This window comes from Tribolium castaneum, chromosome 7, assembly GCF_031307605.1.
Source record: "Tribolium castaneum strain GA2 chromosome 7, icTriCast1.1, whole genome shotgun sequence".
Classification (NCBI taxonomy): domain Eukaryota; kingdom Metazoa; phylum Arthropoda; class Insecta; order Coleoptera; family Tenebrionidae; genus Tribolium; species Tribolium castaneum.
Genome location: NC_087400.1, coordinates 3,352,742 through 3,370,815, shown reverse-complemented (window position 1 = coordinate 3,370,815; position 18,074 = coordinate 3,352,742). Strand labels below are relative to the sequence as shown.

At 29.7% G+C, this 18,074-nt stretch overlaps 1 protein-coding gene across 4 annotated transcripts; it reads left to right on the top strand.

The window, feature by feature from the left end:
* Positions 1-3,730: 3,730 nt before the first annotated feature.
* LOC103314436 (uncharacterized protein) lies at positions 3,731-12,140 on the top strand. Of its 4 annotated transcripts, XM_008200516.3 has the most exons (5): positions 3,731-3,891; positions 6,320-7,023; positions 8,935-9,081; positions 11,553-11,627; positions 11,795-12,140. In XM_008200516.3, the coding sequence occupies exons 1-5, from the start codon at positions 3,868-3,870 to the stop codon at positions 11,973-11,975; spliced, it is 1,131 nt and encodes a 376-aa protein (XP_008198738.1). In that variant the 5' UTR covers positions 3,731-3,867; the 3' UTR covers positions 11,976-12,140. The 4 variants fall into 4 exon arrangements, with proteins under 4 accessions (XP_008198738.1, XP_064214030.1, XP_064214029.1 ...); XM_064357960.1 differs by lacking the exon at positions 8,935-9,081; XM_064357959.1 differs by lacking the exon at positions 11,553-11,627.
* Positions 12,141-18,074: the final 5,934 nt, after the last annotated feature.

Below are 18,074 nucleotides of genomic sequence, written 5' to 3'. Positions count from 1 at the left end.
TAACAACTTTTGTGGGTTGTTAAGACATGTAGAAGTCCATAAAAATTTACTGGAGTGAGTTTAAAAAAAAATTTTTTTCACTTCTTTGAAGGTAAGTGTATTATTCAGGAAATTTTAGCAAAAAAACTGAAAATTCTAAATTTCGTGAAAAGTTGGTGTAATACAGAAAATGAGCCGCTGAATTCAATGGAACAAACCGCATTGCTCTACGACTTTTAGTTTTCGAGTTATGAATTTTTTTAATGGATAATATTTTTCACTATGACAAATGGCTACCCTAAATTTAGGCAAAAAGTTTTAAATTTTTAATTTTTGTGAAAAATTGATATATTATGTAAAATGAGCCGTAGAATTCAATCGAGCAAACCGCATTGCTCAACGACTTTTAGTTTTTTTTTTATTAATTTTTTTAGTGAAAAACTTTGATCGCCTCTGTAGCCGGAACCGTTGCCCGGAGCGGCTCCGGGTTTAAACGAAAAAATAGAGAAAAATAAGCGCTATCAGATGGTTTTTTGTTCGTTGCTCTAAGTCTTACAGTTTCCGAGAAAAACGCAAAAAAAGGTTTCCATTTTCACTTTTTTTCAATTTTCAACCGCCAATTACGGCGAAACTATTAGAGTTATCGAGAAACGAAAAAATGGAAGATAACCGAAATAAAAAACTCTACAAAATGGCATAGGACTGAAAGCGATATCTCGCAAAAAAATTTTCAATTTTCAAACGCCAATTACGGCCAAACTAAAAGAGTTAGGAGAAAACGCTTTTTTAGATCGGAAAGAGCACATCAAAATCTATAAGACAGAATCGGTTTTATTTGATTTTGAGACACTTTAAAAATTGACCGATTTCTAAGGGGGGGGGGGGTGTCAACTTTTTTCAATTTTTTTTATTTTCTCATTTACGGCTAAACTATCCTAAAAGGTGGAACTATTTTGATCCATACCGTTGCAAAATGATCCAGGGAATCGATTAGAATCAAGAAAAGCGCCAAATTCTCAATAGTTTTTTAGTTATAAATTTTTGAGTATATGATCTAATTTTTGCTTTAATTTGCATTTTCTCTAAAACTATAAGTCGGACAACAATAATCTTTTTTGCAAATGATAGATCATTAAATGTGCTTTCCAAAGATGGTACACATCATAGGGTTATCTCTAATAGTTCCGGAGCTATTGCTCGAGAAATGTTCCGGGTACCCAAAATCGACAAAAACTGCGACGAAAATTGAAAAAATCAAACATCAAAAAATCGAACATATGGACTTTTTGTGGACTTTTAACAACTCTAGTGGGTCGTTAAGGGATATAAACGTCCATAAAACTATACTAGAACGATTCTTTACGAAATCGCAATTCGTCTCAAACTTTGGCAATCAAGCCACGTCTTTGCACCACATGCACAATTTGCATGTCCAACTTTGACACTTAGCCTTCGTCACCGAACGAACAATTTGACAAAAATTAAGCGGCCATTGGTCCGGAAGTGACATCAAAGCGTGACGGCCATCACCGAATCGTGTCAGAAAAAAATTCAAAACGTTTTGAAACACTCTGTAGATTAATAACAAAATTGATGCGAGAAAAAATTTCGTTATTAGGTTTTTCAATCGATGTGTGAGCGCGGGACAACGGACGGATAAATCTCATCAAGAACTCGAGCGGTTGTAAACAATGTTTTAATTAAAACGTTACTTACGTTGTTCGGCTTTGCTCTAATTAGAATAAATTTCTCTTAGCTTTGGTAATTTTTAATCACTTGCTTCGCAGATGATAAAACATGGCCGCCAAATGGAGGCTTCACTTAAGTAATTTTCTTCTCTTAAATTCCAATGTTTTTTCTTCATATTTTAATTAGTTTCAAAAATTTTGTTATTATGGTCCACATTTTCATTGATATCTCTGGACATGTAAATCGTAAAAAAAATCCAATTACAAATTCAAAATCCTTGTAAAATTTTACATAAGAAAAGTTGTTTTGTTACTTTAAATTAAAATTATCAGTTAAGTTAACTTGAATTAAATTATACAAAATCTTTGACCTAAAAAATTTGGTTGTTATGGTCACATTTTCATTTATATCTCTGGACAAGTAAATCGTATAACAAATTTGATTACAGATTAAAAATTCTCGGAAAATTCTACATAAGAAAAGTTGTCTTGTTGCTTTTAACTAAACTTAACAATTAAATTAACTTCAAATAAATTCTACACAGTGTTTGACCTAAAAAATTTGGTTATTATGATCCACATTTTCATTGATATCTCTGGACATGTAAATCGTAGAACAAATTGGATCACAGATTAAGAATCCTCGGAAAATTCTACATGAGAAAAGTTGTCTTGTTGCTTTTAACTAAAATTAACAATTAGATTAACTTCAAATAAATTATACACAATGTTTGACCTAAAAAATTTGGTTGTTATGGTCACATTTTCATTGATATCTCTGGACATGTAAATCGTAGAACAAATTTGATCACAGATTAAGAATCCTCGGAAAATTCTACATAAGAAAAGTTGTCTTGTTGCTTTTAAGTAAATTTAACAATTAAATTAACTTCAAATAAATTACACACAATGTTTGACCTAAAAAATTTAGTTGTTATGGTCACGTTTTCATTGATATCTCTGGACATGTAAATCGTAGAACAAATTTGATTACAGATTAAGAATCCTCGGAAAATTCTACATAAGAAAAGTTGTCTTGTTGCTTTTAACTAAACTTAACAATTAAATTAACTTCAAATAAATTATACGCAATGCTTGACCTAAAAAATTTGGTTGTTATGGTCACATTTTCATTGATATCTCTGGACATGTAAATCGTAGAACAAATTTGATTACAGATTAAGAATCCTCGGAAAATTCTACATGAGAAAAGTTGTCTTGTTGCTTTTAACTAAATTTAACAATTAAATTAACTTCAAATAAATTATACACCAAGTTGACCAAAAAATTTGGTTGTTATGGTCACATTTTCATTGATATCTCTGGACATGTAAATCGTAGAACAAATTTGATCACAGATTAAGAATCCTCGGAAAATTCTACATAAGAAAAGTTGTCTTGTTGCTTTTAACTAAATTTAACAATTAAATTAACTTCAAATAAATTACACACAATGTTTGATCTAAAAAATTTGGTTGTTATGGTCACAATTTCATTGATATCTCTGGACATGTAAATCGTAGAACAAATTGGATCACAGATTAAGAATCCTCGGAAAATTCTACATAAGAAAAGTGGTCTTGTTGCTTTTAACTAAATTTAACAATTAAATTAACTTCAAATAAATTATACACCAAGTTGATCAAAAAATTTGGTTGTTGATGTGATTTACATTTTTATCAATATCTTTGGATGTATAAAAGGCAGAAAAAATCTGATTACAGATTCGGAAACCTCGGAAATTTCTGCTCCAGAAAAGTAGTTTCGTTACTTGGAATTGAAATAACAGTTTAATTTAAACGCAATCATTTCCAGGTGAACCACACGTTCAAAACTTGTAAAATAATCCTCTTTGATCTCTATCTATTTGCCTTCGCTCTCCCCAATTTTCTATGTAAACTTGTTCCAAGTTAATCTGGCTTTGACTCCAATCATAAACTTTAGAATCGAGGATTTATTTGCTTTCAATACCTATTGGAAACTGTAGATTTATCTCCCTAAAAAAATTATTCAAAACGCAATAATTTTCGTCTGGTTCATCAACAATTCTCCTCCTCTTCACAAGGTTAGCAACACTGACCCATGGCCCATGGGCATGCGGCGATACGCTGTATAAATCACAGACAATGCCGATGGTCATATCCACTTGTTTGGTGTCGGTGCTGGGTTGCTGCAGTGGGTGAATGCTTGGCTGACTCGGATGACCACCATGGGGTGTTTTAAGGTAAGTACCATCATGGGCAAAGTCATTATTAGCCAGGTTATGGTAATTTTTGCGACCTTGTAGCTTTTTTTAATTGATGGGTTTGAATAGTAATTAAGTGTGAAGTGTTTTTATTTTCTCGATCCGGAACTATTTTGTAAAAAATAAAAATTAATTCAAAATAATTGATTTTTTAAGTTGTAGTCAGTTTAAAAAGTGGAATAATATTTTATATCGGCTTAAAAAAACCAAAATTTAATTAAAAAAATTAACGTTTATATATAATTTTTTGGTTAATCTAATTTTATAGGTTTGATATTTTTGTTTTCTTATCATTTTTTTTTCAATTTAGATGTTTTTGTCTTTCTTACTAAATTAGTCCAATTTTTTTCAGAGATTTAAATATTTCATCTCTAAACCAAACACATTTTGTAGTTTAAAAGACAAAAAAACAAATGTAATAATTAACTATCTAATGATATGTAATAATAATTTTTTGATTAGTCAAATTTTATTCTCTAGACATTTTTTTCCTCATTAATTTTCAAAAATTTTCGATGTTTTCTTCTCTCGTACGAAATTAAATAGCTGACTTTTTGAAACTTAAAAACTTCAAACTTTAACAACAAAACACGAGTTAACTCTTTTTTTGATTAAAATTTTATTTCTAAACCACATAAATTTTTGTGGATTAAATGACAAAAAAAAAGTTAATTAACTTTCATATTTTTGCATAGTTAAATTTTATTATATTTTTTTGATTTTTTTGTTTCCTTTTTTATTTTTGATGTCTTTTTCTATTTTACTAGCTCAAAAATTGACTTTTTGAAACTTGAAAGTCAGTTCCACTTTGAAAACAGTTTTTTCAGATTAAAATATTTTATCTCTAAACCAAACACATTTTATAGTTTAAAAGACAAAAAACAAATGTAATAATTAACTATGTAATGATATGTAATAATAATTTTTTGATTAGTCAAGTTTTATTCTCTAGACATTTTTTCTTTATCTATTTTTAAAAATTTTCGATGTTTTCTTCTCTCGTACGAAATTAAAAAGTAGACTTTTTGAAACTTAAAAACTTCAAATTTCAACAACAAAACACGAGTTAACTCTTTTTTTGATTAAAATTTTATTTCTAAACCACATAAATTTTTGTGGATTAAAGGACAAAAAAAAGGAAGTTAATTTTAACTTTCAGATTAAATTATTTCATCTCTAAACTAAACACATTTTGTAGTTTATAAATCAAAAAAACAAATATAATAATTAACTTTAATTTTTTTGATTAGTCAAATTTTTTTATCCATTTTTAAAAATCCTCGATGTTTTTTTTTGTTACTAAATTAAAAAATTGACTTTATCACAACTTAAAAGTTCAACTTCAACAACAATTTTTTTTTTATTATATTTCTAAACCAGACAAATTTTTGTAGATTAAAAGAAAAAAAAAGAAATAGGTTAATTAACTTAAATATATTTGTTTGGTTAAATTTTATTTTATTTTTGTGATATTTTTGTTTTCTTTACCATTTTTTTTGTATTTTTGATCTTTTTCTTTCTTACTAACTCAAAAATTGACTTTTCAAGACAATTTTCATTAAATTTTTGTGTTTTTTGTGTTACACTGTTTAACTAATCATAAACAAAAAAGTAAAGTAAATATTTTGTGAAATATTTCACAATTTTTAAAACGACAAATTAGCCACGCACCACCTACTTGTCTCAAATTACAATTTAAAGCAATTATAGTTTCAAAATTTCGCATTTTCCTTGAAACTTAAACGCATTCTTGTGTCAACTAATGTCACACAATTAACGTCATTACACAACGGATGACACAATTTCGATTAACATATTATAAAATTTTGTAAAAAAAATTTTGAAACAATAATTATTACAGTCTACAATTTTTTCTCTCACACACGATAATTAATTAAGTAAAAGGACAAATTTCCATTAAATGAAGCAAACATTTCTAATAAAATAAATTTTTTATTCCAATTACTACACAAAACCCATTCTTATTATCCTTTATTCGGTCGATGTCCCCTCATTATGTTCGTATCCGGTGACTAACCATTTGAAAATACAAACTAATTTAACGTAATTTGATTAAAAATTTATTTTCACCAATTTTTGACCACTCTAATGAGGCCCACAATTTCAGAGAGGCGGCACATCACGTTTGCCGCTTCATACAAATCAATAATTAACAAATTACTTAAATTCTGATAATTGTAATAAAAATTCGAATCATTTTCACATCTTTTTGACCATTTTAAAGCGGTCCACTATTTCAGCGGAGCGGCACATCATTAGAAAACTTAATTTTTTTTTAGTATTTTTTGAGTTCCGTTGATTGTAATATTTTAATTCGTATTTTTTTGGCTACTTAAAGCGACCCACAATTTCAACAAAGCGGCACACTAAAAAATATATTTTTTAGTACACCTTGATCCACTTATCAACTCTACTTCTTCTGGCTCATTGTGCAACCGTCAAAGACATATTTAACCTCAACACACGTGTGCCACGTGACAACAAGTACTACCCCCGCTACAGTTCCAGTACTACCAACCTCCAACCGCTAAACCGTGCTGTCAAACCGGAGGAATCCCCCGAAAGCGAATCTCCCGCCAATCCGGTTGAAAAACGATGCACCCGATGTGACTCGAGTTATTCCGATTCGCGATATCCGTACGAGGCGAGGCCGAGGTATGACGAACGTCGATACCGGCCATATGACTATGACGATCGACGTTATGACCGATATGACCGTTATGACGATCGGAGATACGATGATCGGAGATATGACCGATATGATGATCGGTATGAAAGGGACCGGTATGACAGGAGGCCGGGGTATGACCGCTATGATAGGGATCGGTATGACCGGTATGATAGGGATCGGTATGATTATGGGGGGAGGTATGACCGGTATGATAGGGATTATGACCGGGGATTTGGGTACGATAATCGGGGGTATGACTATAGGGATCGGGGATTTGGGGATTATCAGACGTCGGGTGGGGGATGGGATGGAGGGAGGGGGTATGGAGGGCGGCCGGAAGGGGGAGCGGGGTACTGGGGGACTGGGGGGTATGCTAGTGGATGGAACTATGGAGGAGGGAGGGACGAAGGAAGAGATAGGTAAGTCATTGTCAATAGTCATATTATAACTATTGACAATTAACTAAATATTAACGGTCAACAAAATTTTCACGTGATTTTTAAACTAAAAGTAACTATTGACAGTTTATTTAATAATGTTGCTAATAAAACTGTCAATATTTAATAATTTGTAGTTTTAGTTAAGTAAATATTTCCCAGAATTGTCATTGATAATTTACTTGACATAACTAGTAATAAACTTTTTTTGACGATAGCTAAGTAACTATTGTCAAATGTTTTTTGTTGACTAACTGATTAACAAACTAGACAGTTACAATTAGCTGAAGTTATGACCCTCTACTTAACTATTGACAGTTAATTTAATAACTATTGACAAGCAACTAACACATACATAACCGTAACTGTATTTCGTTTACGCAGTTTTAGGAAACAAGTGAACAGTTAGTTAACTATTGTCAGTCAAAAGTTAATTAACTATTGACAAACGCGGCCATAAATCGACACATAATATCATAATAACATAATAGTTCTGAAAATTAGAAGAAATAACTATTTTAGATAATTTTATATTTTAGTGTTACTTATTGACCAACAAAATCAAGCTCTTTTTAACTAGCTAACTATTGACACGCAATTTTAGACGTTTTTTAAAGTTTAATTACACAAATTGTTTCAGTTACCTAAAGGTTTTGCTTATAATGAAGTATTGTCAAAGCACTGTTAACATATTTTAGTCAATCGTTTATAACATTTAATAGTTAATTAACTATTGACAGTCAATAGTTATAAGCTAATGACAAAGATTCCGCAAAAACTTGCATTAATTTATTATTATTTATAGCAAGAGATGTTTTTGTGAGTGATATGCGTTGAATTGTCTTGCAAATGATGGTGTTGACAATAGTTATAATAGTAAAATAAACAGTTAGTTTTTTCAGCCGTAATTACGATCACGAAACACAATTTTTAAACCAATTAACTGGTAAATAATTGTTAGTTTTTTATTTGATTTACGACTGTCAGTCGTTAAGTGAATATTCAATTAATTATTGACAGTCAATATTTATAGTTTTATGTATTTAATAAAAAAATTTTAATTATAGGAAAAGAACTTTTTGTGTAAGGTATGTGTTTTAAATTTTTGGCAAATAATTGTGTCGACAATAGTTATATTAGTAGTTAATGGTAAAATTAGTAGGTAATTTTTCTAAAGATAGTTATGATCAAAATGCGATTTTAAATCAGCTATAACTATTGAATCAACCAAAGATTTCTATTAGGTTATGTAATAGTAATAGTTAAAAATTAACTATTGACAGTTAATATTTATAGTTCTTTTTTTTAACTATTTTTTTAACTTATAACTTTTTAACTTTTTGTGTATTGTATGTATTTTAAATTTTTGACAAATAATAGTGTCGGCAATAGTTATGTTAGTAGTTAATGATAAAATAAATAGATAAATTTTCCAAAGGTAGTTATGATCAAATAAGCGATTTTAAATCAGCTGTAACTATTGAGTCAATCAAAAACTTCTATTAGATTTTCGATTGTCAATGCTTAAGTGATTATGTAATAGTTAAAAATTAACTATTGACAATTAATATTTATATTTTTTTGTATTCTATTATAAATTATAAAAAAATTTCATGTTCCATTGAAATAAACTCCAATTAAAAAATCACGAGACGTGAAAAGTTCCAGCATGTTTCTGCGTTTATTTTTCTTGCAAACTTTCGACCATTCCGTTCCGATTTGATCAGTGTTCTGGCGAACTTTACAAGCAAAAATCAGCAAGTTTATTAAAACCCAATGAAAATAAAACGAGCGGAGTGCCAGCTGCTGCGGTAAAAAACCTGTGTGTTCACCTCTTGTTTAATTAAAATCGGAATGAAGCGAAAAAAAAGTGTTGAATTTCGGGGATTGTAGGGCTTATGACGGCTTCAAACCGTGGGATGAGACATACAGAGGAACCTCTGGATGGGATAGCCAAGGTCGAGGATTTTATTTCGCAACGGGAATCCCCGAAGTTGGGACCGAACATTGGGGAAGTAAAGGATATCTAGATCGGGACAGGTCAGTGTGACCTCTAACACGTTGTTCTTAACACTGGTGGATGAAATAACTCTCTAAGACTAGATTCTTCAATCGGGCCGCTTTATTTATAATCGATACGTGAAGTAGTGGGGGATTCCCAGCGCTTGCGCGTCAAGCGATACCAACATTACCAACGTTTTAATTTTTTTTCTCGTCTCTTTAATAAAAATATCGTGTTTTTATGATCGCTGTTCCGAGATGAATCAGTACGTGAACCCACTTCCGTCCACTCGGCAAATGGCCGGAAATGTAACAAAATCTCACTGATTTCACTTTCAGAATTTGCATTTTTTGAATACGAACGAACGTTTCGTAACGTTTCGTGTGTGTGCCATTTTTCGTCTTATTGAATTATGGTAATGGTGAAGAAATCAATCGCACACCTGTGATTTTAATATCGAAGGAAATGGAAATTTGGCGGAAATTGCAACGGGTTATGAGATAAATTAAATGTTGGAAGGTTTTACGCACCAAAATTCCAGTTAACTGAAGGTCTACTAATATCATTAACACTAAAAATGCCTAACAAAGTTAAATCTCTTAGTTTAGACAATAAAAAATTTGGGGTTGGATTAGTGGTGTCAATAGTTAATAACCTTATTGAAGCATAGTTTAACTAAAAATAGTTGAAATTTAATAATTAATTGAAACTGAAATAACGTCAGTACGCTAAGTTTGGCTGCTTTTTTTATTAATATATATTTAAATGTTTGTCTACATATTAATAGTTAAAACTGTCAATAGTTAATTTAAAAAAAACAATCAAAAATAGTGTTCCAATTACATTTTTTTATGTTATCAATAGTTAGGAATTGAATATTGTCAGTAGCTAACATTTTTAATATATTTTTTAATAAAATGTCGCTAAAAATAAAATAGTTAAGTGACAATAGTTAGTCGACAATTGTAGAATTTAAAAATCTAGCACTCCCAAGTTTGCTTAGCTGTCGAAAATTGTTTTTTTTGTGACTATTTAAGTATTAAGACCTTTGACGTTTTTAAATGTATAGCAGTCAATAGTTAGAAAATATCTGTCAACTGATAACTTTTTTTCATCTATATTATATTCATAACGATAATAAAAATAAATAAGTTTTTTTAACAAATTATTTACAAAAAGTGTTCGTATTTGTAACATCCAATTTTCGAATGACAATAGTTTATTGTCAACAGCTACTCATTAGTTAGGACAGTAAAACTATGTTAAATTTTGGCTCATATTTCAGGCATTAATTTTTTCTGCAATCTTCTAGCATGTCTACAGCTCTTATCTTAAAGAATAGTTAACTACTCACAGTCAGTAGTTAGTGGCAGTGTCAATAGTTAATTTTATTTTACCGCGACCACTCCACTTTTAAAAACATTAATAAAAATAAATATGATAAGAATAAAATTTATATTTGTAATATCAATTTTCGCTTGAATGACAATAGTTAATTGTCAACAGTTAAGAACAGTCAAAAATATATTAAATAAGTTGTGGTTTATATTTCAGGCATTAATTTTATCTGCTACCTTTTAGCATGTCCACAACTTTGAGTTTAAACAATAGTTAACTAACTAATGACAGTCAATAGTTAGTTACAATGACGTGTCAAAAAATCAAACGGTGATGTAATCAAATATTTAGGAGATATTTTCGTTACTTCAACATTCATAATTAGTCAATAGTTAGTAACAATGACAATAGTTAATTGTTAACAGTTACTCAGTTAAGACAGTCAAAATTATATTAATTAAATTGTGACTCATATTTCAAACATTAATTTTTTTGCTAGTTTGACAGTTTTAAGCTTAAACAGTAGTTAACTATTGATAGTCAGTAGTTAGTGACAATGTCAATAGTTAATTTGATTTTACAGCGGTTACTCTACTCTCAAAAAATTATTAAAATGATTATGATATGAGTAAAATTCATATTTATAACATCAATTTTCGAACGTCAATAGTTAATTGTCAACAGTTGTCAGTTAAGAACAGTAAAAAATATTTTAAATAATTTGTGATTTATATTCCTGATATTTATTTTATCTGCTACTTTCTAACATTTTGACAGATTTTAGCTTAAACAATAGTTAACTAACTATTGACAGTCAATAGTTAGTTACAATGACGTGTCAAAATAATCAAATGTTTAGGAGATATTTACACTCATAATTAGTCAATAGTTAGTGACAATGACAATAGTTAATGGTCAACAGTTAATCAGTTGAGACAGTCAAAAATATATTAATTAAATTGTGACTCATATTTCAGACATTTATTTTTTCTGCTACTGTCACTTAACTATTGACAGTCAATAGTTAGATATACCAAAAAACGGGTCACTTGATTCTGGAAAAATTCTACTAAACGGGTAATTTGTAAATAAAATTGTACATATGTGTGACTAATCCCCGTTCTAAAAATCCCATTTCGCTCTAAATCCCTGTATTCCATGTCGATTATAGAAATCCTGGACCTTCCGACAGCCATCACACATCGGTTTCCCCTCTAATAACGATCCAGCCGGTGGACGATAAACGGTGAGCAGAGTTGGAAAATTAGCAGTGGAAAAATGTAATAAGCGAATTTTTATTCAAAACGAACAAAACGTTGCGTATAAACATCGTATACAAAACAAAACAAAAAAAAACAAGTCGGGAAATTCTCCAGACAATGGAGTTTTGCAAGTTTTTCTCCTTCGTTTCAGGTACAGTGGCGGAGGCGGAGGGGCAGGAGGTGGGGGTTATTACCGACCTCGAGATCCCTATGACGGCTACCGGAGTACAAGCTATTTGTATGGAAGGCCGTCCTCGACCACCACCGACCAGAGCCCGGAAAATGACACCGGAGTGACACAAAGTCCGGGACAAGACAACACCTCAGGTTAATTTTAAGGAATCTTATTGTGCAATTTCTTTTTCAATCAAGTAGATTTTAATGTATTTACTTACAAAACTGCCTTGTTTATTTAATCAACCAAAGAACATTAACAGTATTTCATTTCTTGACGTGTATTTAATTTAATTATTTTATAATAAAGGTTTTTGAGATAATGTGTGTTTTTTACTGGACGTGAATTTGCATAATTCGGGCGAGTCGCTTAATGAACAAACTAAATTTAATTTTTCTAGTTTTGTAGTAAAATTTAATTGGGGATAATTACTGAAAAAGTTTCATTGCGCTGAAAGGCGATTAAATTTTAAGTATTTGCCGTGCGGCTGTCGCATATTATTCTGCTAAAATTTTTTACAATTTTAATAACTCTTGCTAAAATTAGCGGTTGTAGATAAAAAACAAGAACAGATTTGGAATCTCCGGACAATTTTACGTTAGGACAGTTAAAAATTGAGTTGTTTAGACCAATAAAATAAAAAATGCAAGTGTTTATTAAATTTTTGCACAACTAAAATTTTATCCAATGTCTCAAACTTTAGCTAGTATTTTCGAAACTATCGGTCGAAAATAAGAAATAATGCCAGATTTGGAATCCTTAGACCATTTTGCATAAGAGAAGTTAGAAATCGAGTTGTTAACACTTTTCCTTTTAAAGAAAAATACAAATGTTAGTATTTTGGAAAACTAAATTTTAACCAATGGCTCAAACTTTAACCGATATCTCGAAAACTATAAGTCACCGGTTAAAAATAAGCACAGATTCGGAATCCTCGGAAAATTCTACATACGGAGAGTTAAACAGTAAATTATCAAAACTTCTCTCTTTGAAAAAAAGATAAAAAAAATCAAGTGTTTGTATTTTGAAAATCAATTGTCTCAAACATTGTTATATGAAAAACTATTGCTTGTTAAAATCAGCGGTTGTAGATAAAAAACAAGAACAGATTTAGAATCTCCGGACAATTTTACGTAAGGAAAGTAAAAAATCGAGTTATTTAGACTAATAAAATAAAAAATGCATGTGTTTCAATTTTGCCAAACTAGAATTTTAACCAACGTCTCATACTTTGACTTATATTTTCGAAACTGTCGGTCGAAAATCAGAAACAAGAACAGATTTGGAATCCTCGGACAATTTTACATAAGAAAAGTTAAAAATCAAGTTGGTAACACTTTTCCTTTAAAAAAAAAAAATACAAATGTTAGTATTTTGGAAAACTAAATTTTAACCAACGTCTCAAACTTTAACCGTTATCTCAAAAACTATAAGTCACAGGTTAAAAATAAGCACAGATTCGGAATCCTCGGAAAATTCTACATACGGAGAGTTAAGCAGTAATTGTCAAGACTTCTCTCTTTGAAAAATAGATAAAAAAATCAAGTGTTTGTATTTTGAAAATCAATTGTCTCAAACATTGTTATATGAAAAACTATTGCTTGCTAAAATTTGCGGTTGTAGATAAAAAACAAGAACAGATTTAGAATCTCCGAACAATTTTACGTAAGGAAAGTAAAAAATCGAGTTATTTAGACTAATAAAATAAAAATTGCATGTGTTTCAATTTTGCCAAACTAGAATTTTAACCAACGTCTCATACTTTGACTTATATTTTCGAAACTGTCGGTCGAAAATCAGAAACAAGACCAGATTTGGAATCCTCGGACAATTTTACATAAGAAAAGTTAAAAATCAAGTTGTTAACACTTTTCCTTTTGAAAAAAAAATACAAATGTTAGTATTTTGGAAAACTAAATTTTAACCAACGTCTCAAACTTTAACCGATATCTCAAAAACTATAAGTCACAGGTTAAAAATAAGCACAGATTCGAAATCCTCGGAAAATTCTACATACGGAGAGTTAAGCAGTAATTGTCAAGAGTTCTCTCTTTGAAAAAAAGATAAAAAAATCAAGTGTTTGTATTTTGAAAATCAATTGTCTCAAACATTGTTATATGAAAAACTATTGCTTGCTAAAATTAGCGGTTGTAGATAAAAAACAAGAACAGATTTAGAATCTCCGGACAATTTTACGTAAGGAGAGTAAAAAATCGAGTTATTTAGACTAATAAAATAAAAATTGCATGTGTTTCAATTTTGCCAAACTAGAATTTTAACCAACGTCTCATACTTTGACTTATATTTTCGAAACTGTCGGTCGAAAATCAGAAACAAGACCAGATTTGGAATCCTCGGACAATTTTACATAAGAAAAGTTAAAAATCAAGTTGTTAACACTTTTCCTTTTGAAAAAAAAATACAAATGTTAGTATTTTGGAAAACTAAATTTTAACCAACGTCTCAAACTTTAACCGATATCTCGAAAACTATAAGTCAAAGGTTAAAAATAAGCACAGATTCGAAATCCTCGGAAAATTCTACATACGGAGAGTTAAGCAGTAATTGTCAAGACTTCTCTCTTTGAAAAAAAGATAAAAAAATCAAGTGTTTGTATTTTGAAAATCAATTGTCTCAAACATTGTTATATGAAAAACTATTGCTTGCTAAAATTAGCGGTTGTAGATAAAAAAACAAGAACAGATTTAGAATCTCCGAACAATTTTACGTAAGGAAAGTAAAAAATCGAGTTATTTAGACTAATAAAATAAAAATTGCATGTGTTTCAATTTTGCCAAACTAGAATTTTAACCAACGTCTCATACTTTGACTTATATTTTCGAAACTGTCGGTCGAAAATCAGAAACAAGACCAGATTTGGAATCCTCGGACAATTTTACATAAGAAAAGTTAAAAATCAAGTTGTTAACACTTTTCCTTTTGAAAAAAAAATACAAATGTTAGTATTTTGGAAAACTAAATTTTAACCAACGTCTCAAACTTTAACCGATATCTCAAAAACTATAAGTCACAGGTTAAAAATAAGCACAGATTCGAAATCCTCGGAAAATTCTACATACGGAGAGTTAAGCAGTAATTGTCAAGAGTTCTCTCTTTGAAAAAAAGATAAAAAAATCAAGTGTTTGTATTTTGAAAATCAATTGTCTCAAACATTGTTATATGAAAAACTATTGCTTGCTAAAATTAGCGGTTGTAGATAAAAAACAAGAACAGATTTAGAATCTCCGGACAATTTTACGTAAGGAGAGTAAAAAATCGAGTTATTTAGACTAATAAAATAAAAATTGCATGTGTTTCAATTTTGCCAAACTAGAATTTTAACCAACGTCTCATACTTTGACTTATATTTTCGAAACTGTCGGTCGAAAATCAGAAACAAGACCAGATTTGGAATCCTCGGACAATTTTACATAAGAAAAGTTAAAAATCAAGTTGTTAACACTTTTCCTTTTGAAAAAAAAATACAAATGTTAGTATTTTGGAAAACTAAATTTTAACCAACGTCTCAAACTTTAACCGATATCTCAAAAACTATAAGTCACAGGTTAAAAATAAGCACAGATTCGAAATCCTCGGAAAAATCTACATACGGAGAGTTAAGCAGTAATTGTCAAGAGTTCTCTCTTTGAAAAAAAGATAAAAAAATCAAGTGTTTGTATTTTGAAAATCAATTGTCTCAAACATTGTTATATGAAAAACTATTGCTTGCTAAAATTAGCGGTTGTAGATAAAAAACAAGAACAGATTTAGAATCTCCGGACAATTTTACGTAAGGAGAGTAAAAAATCGAGTTATTTAGACTAATAAAATAAAAATTGCATGTGTTTCAATTTTGCCAAACTAGAATTTTAACCAACGTCTCATACTTTGACTTATATTTTCGAAACTGTCGGTCGAAAATCAGAAACAAGACCAGATTTGGAATCCTCGGACAATTTTACATAAGAAAAGTTAAAAATCAAGTTGTTAACACTTTTCCTTTTGAAAAAAAAATACAAATGTTAGTATTTTGGAAAACTAAATTTTAACCAACGTCTCAAACTTTAACCGATATCTCGAAAACTATAAGTCAAAGGTTAAAAATAAGCACAGATTCGAAATCCTCGGAAAATTCTACATACGGAGAGTTAAGCAGTAATTGTCAAGACTTCTCTCTTTGAAAAAAAGATAAAAAAATCAAGTGTTTGTATTTTGAAAATCAATTGTCTCAAACATTGTTATATGAAAAACTATTGCTTGCTAAAATTAGCGGTTGTAGATAAAAAAACAAGAACAGATTTAGAATCTCCGGACAATTTTACGTAAGGAAAGTAAAAAATCAAGTTATTTAGACTAATAAAATAAAAATTGCATGTGTTTCAATTTTGCCAAACTAGAATTTTAACCAACGTCTCATACTTTGACTTATATTTTCGAAACTGTCGGTCGAAAATCAGAAACAAGACCAGATTTGAAATCCTCGGATAATTTTACATAAGGAAGTTTAAAAATCAAGTTGTTAACACTTTTCCTTTTGAAAAAAAATACAAATGTTAGTATTTTGGAAAACTAAATTTTAACCAACGTCTCAAACTTTAACCGATATCTCGAAAACTATAAGTCACAGGTTAAAAATAAGCACAGATTCGGAATCCTCGGAAAATTCTACATACGGAGAGTTAAGCAGTAATTGTCAAGACTTCTCTATTTGAAAAAAAGATAAAAAAATCAAGTGTTTGTATTTTGAAAATCAATTGTCTCAAACATTGTTATATGAAAAACTATTGCTTGCTAAAATTAGCGGTTGTAGATAAAAAACAAGAACAGATTTAGAATCTCCGGACAATTTTACGTAAGGAAAGTAGAAAATCGAGTTATTTAGACTAATAAAATAAAAAATGCATGTGTTTCAATTTTGCCAAACTAGAATTTTAACCAACGTCTCATACTTTGACTTATATTTTCGAAACTGTCGGTCGAAAATCAGAAACAAGACCCGATTTGGAATCCTCGGACAATTTTACATAAGAAAAGTTAAAAATCAAGTTGTTAACACTTTTCCTTTTGAAAAAAAAATACAAATGTTAGTATTTTGGAAAACTAAATTTTAACCAACGTCTCAAACTTTAACCGATATCTCAAAAACTATAAGTCACAGGTTAAAAATAAGCACAGATTCGGAATCCTCGGAAAATTCTACATACGGAGAGTTAAGCAGTAATTGTCAAGACTTCTCTCTTTGAAAAAAAGATAAAAAAATCAAGTGTTTATATTTTGAAAATCAATTGTCTCAAACATTGTTATATGAAAAACTATTGCTTGCTAAAATTAGCGGTTGTAGATAAAAAACAAGAACAGATTTAGAATTTCCGGACAATTTTACGTAAGAAAAGTAAAAAATCGAGTTATTTAGACTAATAAAATAAAAAATACAAGTGTTTGAATTTTGCCAAACTTGAATTTTAACCAATTATCTTAAACTTTGACTGGTAATTTCGAAACTATCGGTCAAAAATGAGAAACAAGACCAGATTTGAAACCCTCAGACAATTTTACGTAAGAAAAGTTAAAAATCGAGTTGTTAACACTTTCCTTTTTGAAAAAAAATACAAATGTTAGTATTTTGGAAAACTAAATTTTAACCAACGTCTCATACTTTAACCGATATCTCGAAAACTATTAGTTTTAGGTAAAAAATGAAAACAGATTCGGAATTCTCGAACAATTTTGCGTACGAAAAGTTTAACAATAAAATTTTTACAGTTTTTCTCTTTTCAAAAAAAAAAATAATTTCAAGTGTTAGTATTTTAACGAAGTAATTTTTTTTCATGTCTCATTCTTAAGTGAGATCTCAAAAACTATTAGTCACAGGTAAAAAATGAGTACAGATTCGGAATCCTCGGAAAATTTTGCATAAGGAGAGTTAAACAGTGAGTTGTTTAGACTTCTCTCTTTTGACAAAAGAAAAAAAAATCATGTGATTGTATTTTGAAAAACTTTGTTATTGCTTGCAATTAAAAAATTAAAACTGACTCAAATTCCTTATTTATTGTTTTAATAATATTTTTTAAATTTAACTTTTAATCTGAATAAAGCAACACAATGGGGGCAAACAGCCGTTAAACCAATGTTTAAACCCGATTAGTTGGCCCATTATCGCTAACTGAAACAAAGCCGTTCGACCAAGTCGAGCATTAACAACAACAAAATAAATCAACAAAAATGTACAAAAGTTGCAATTCTCCGAAGATAAATT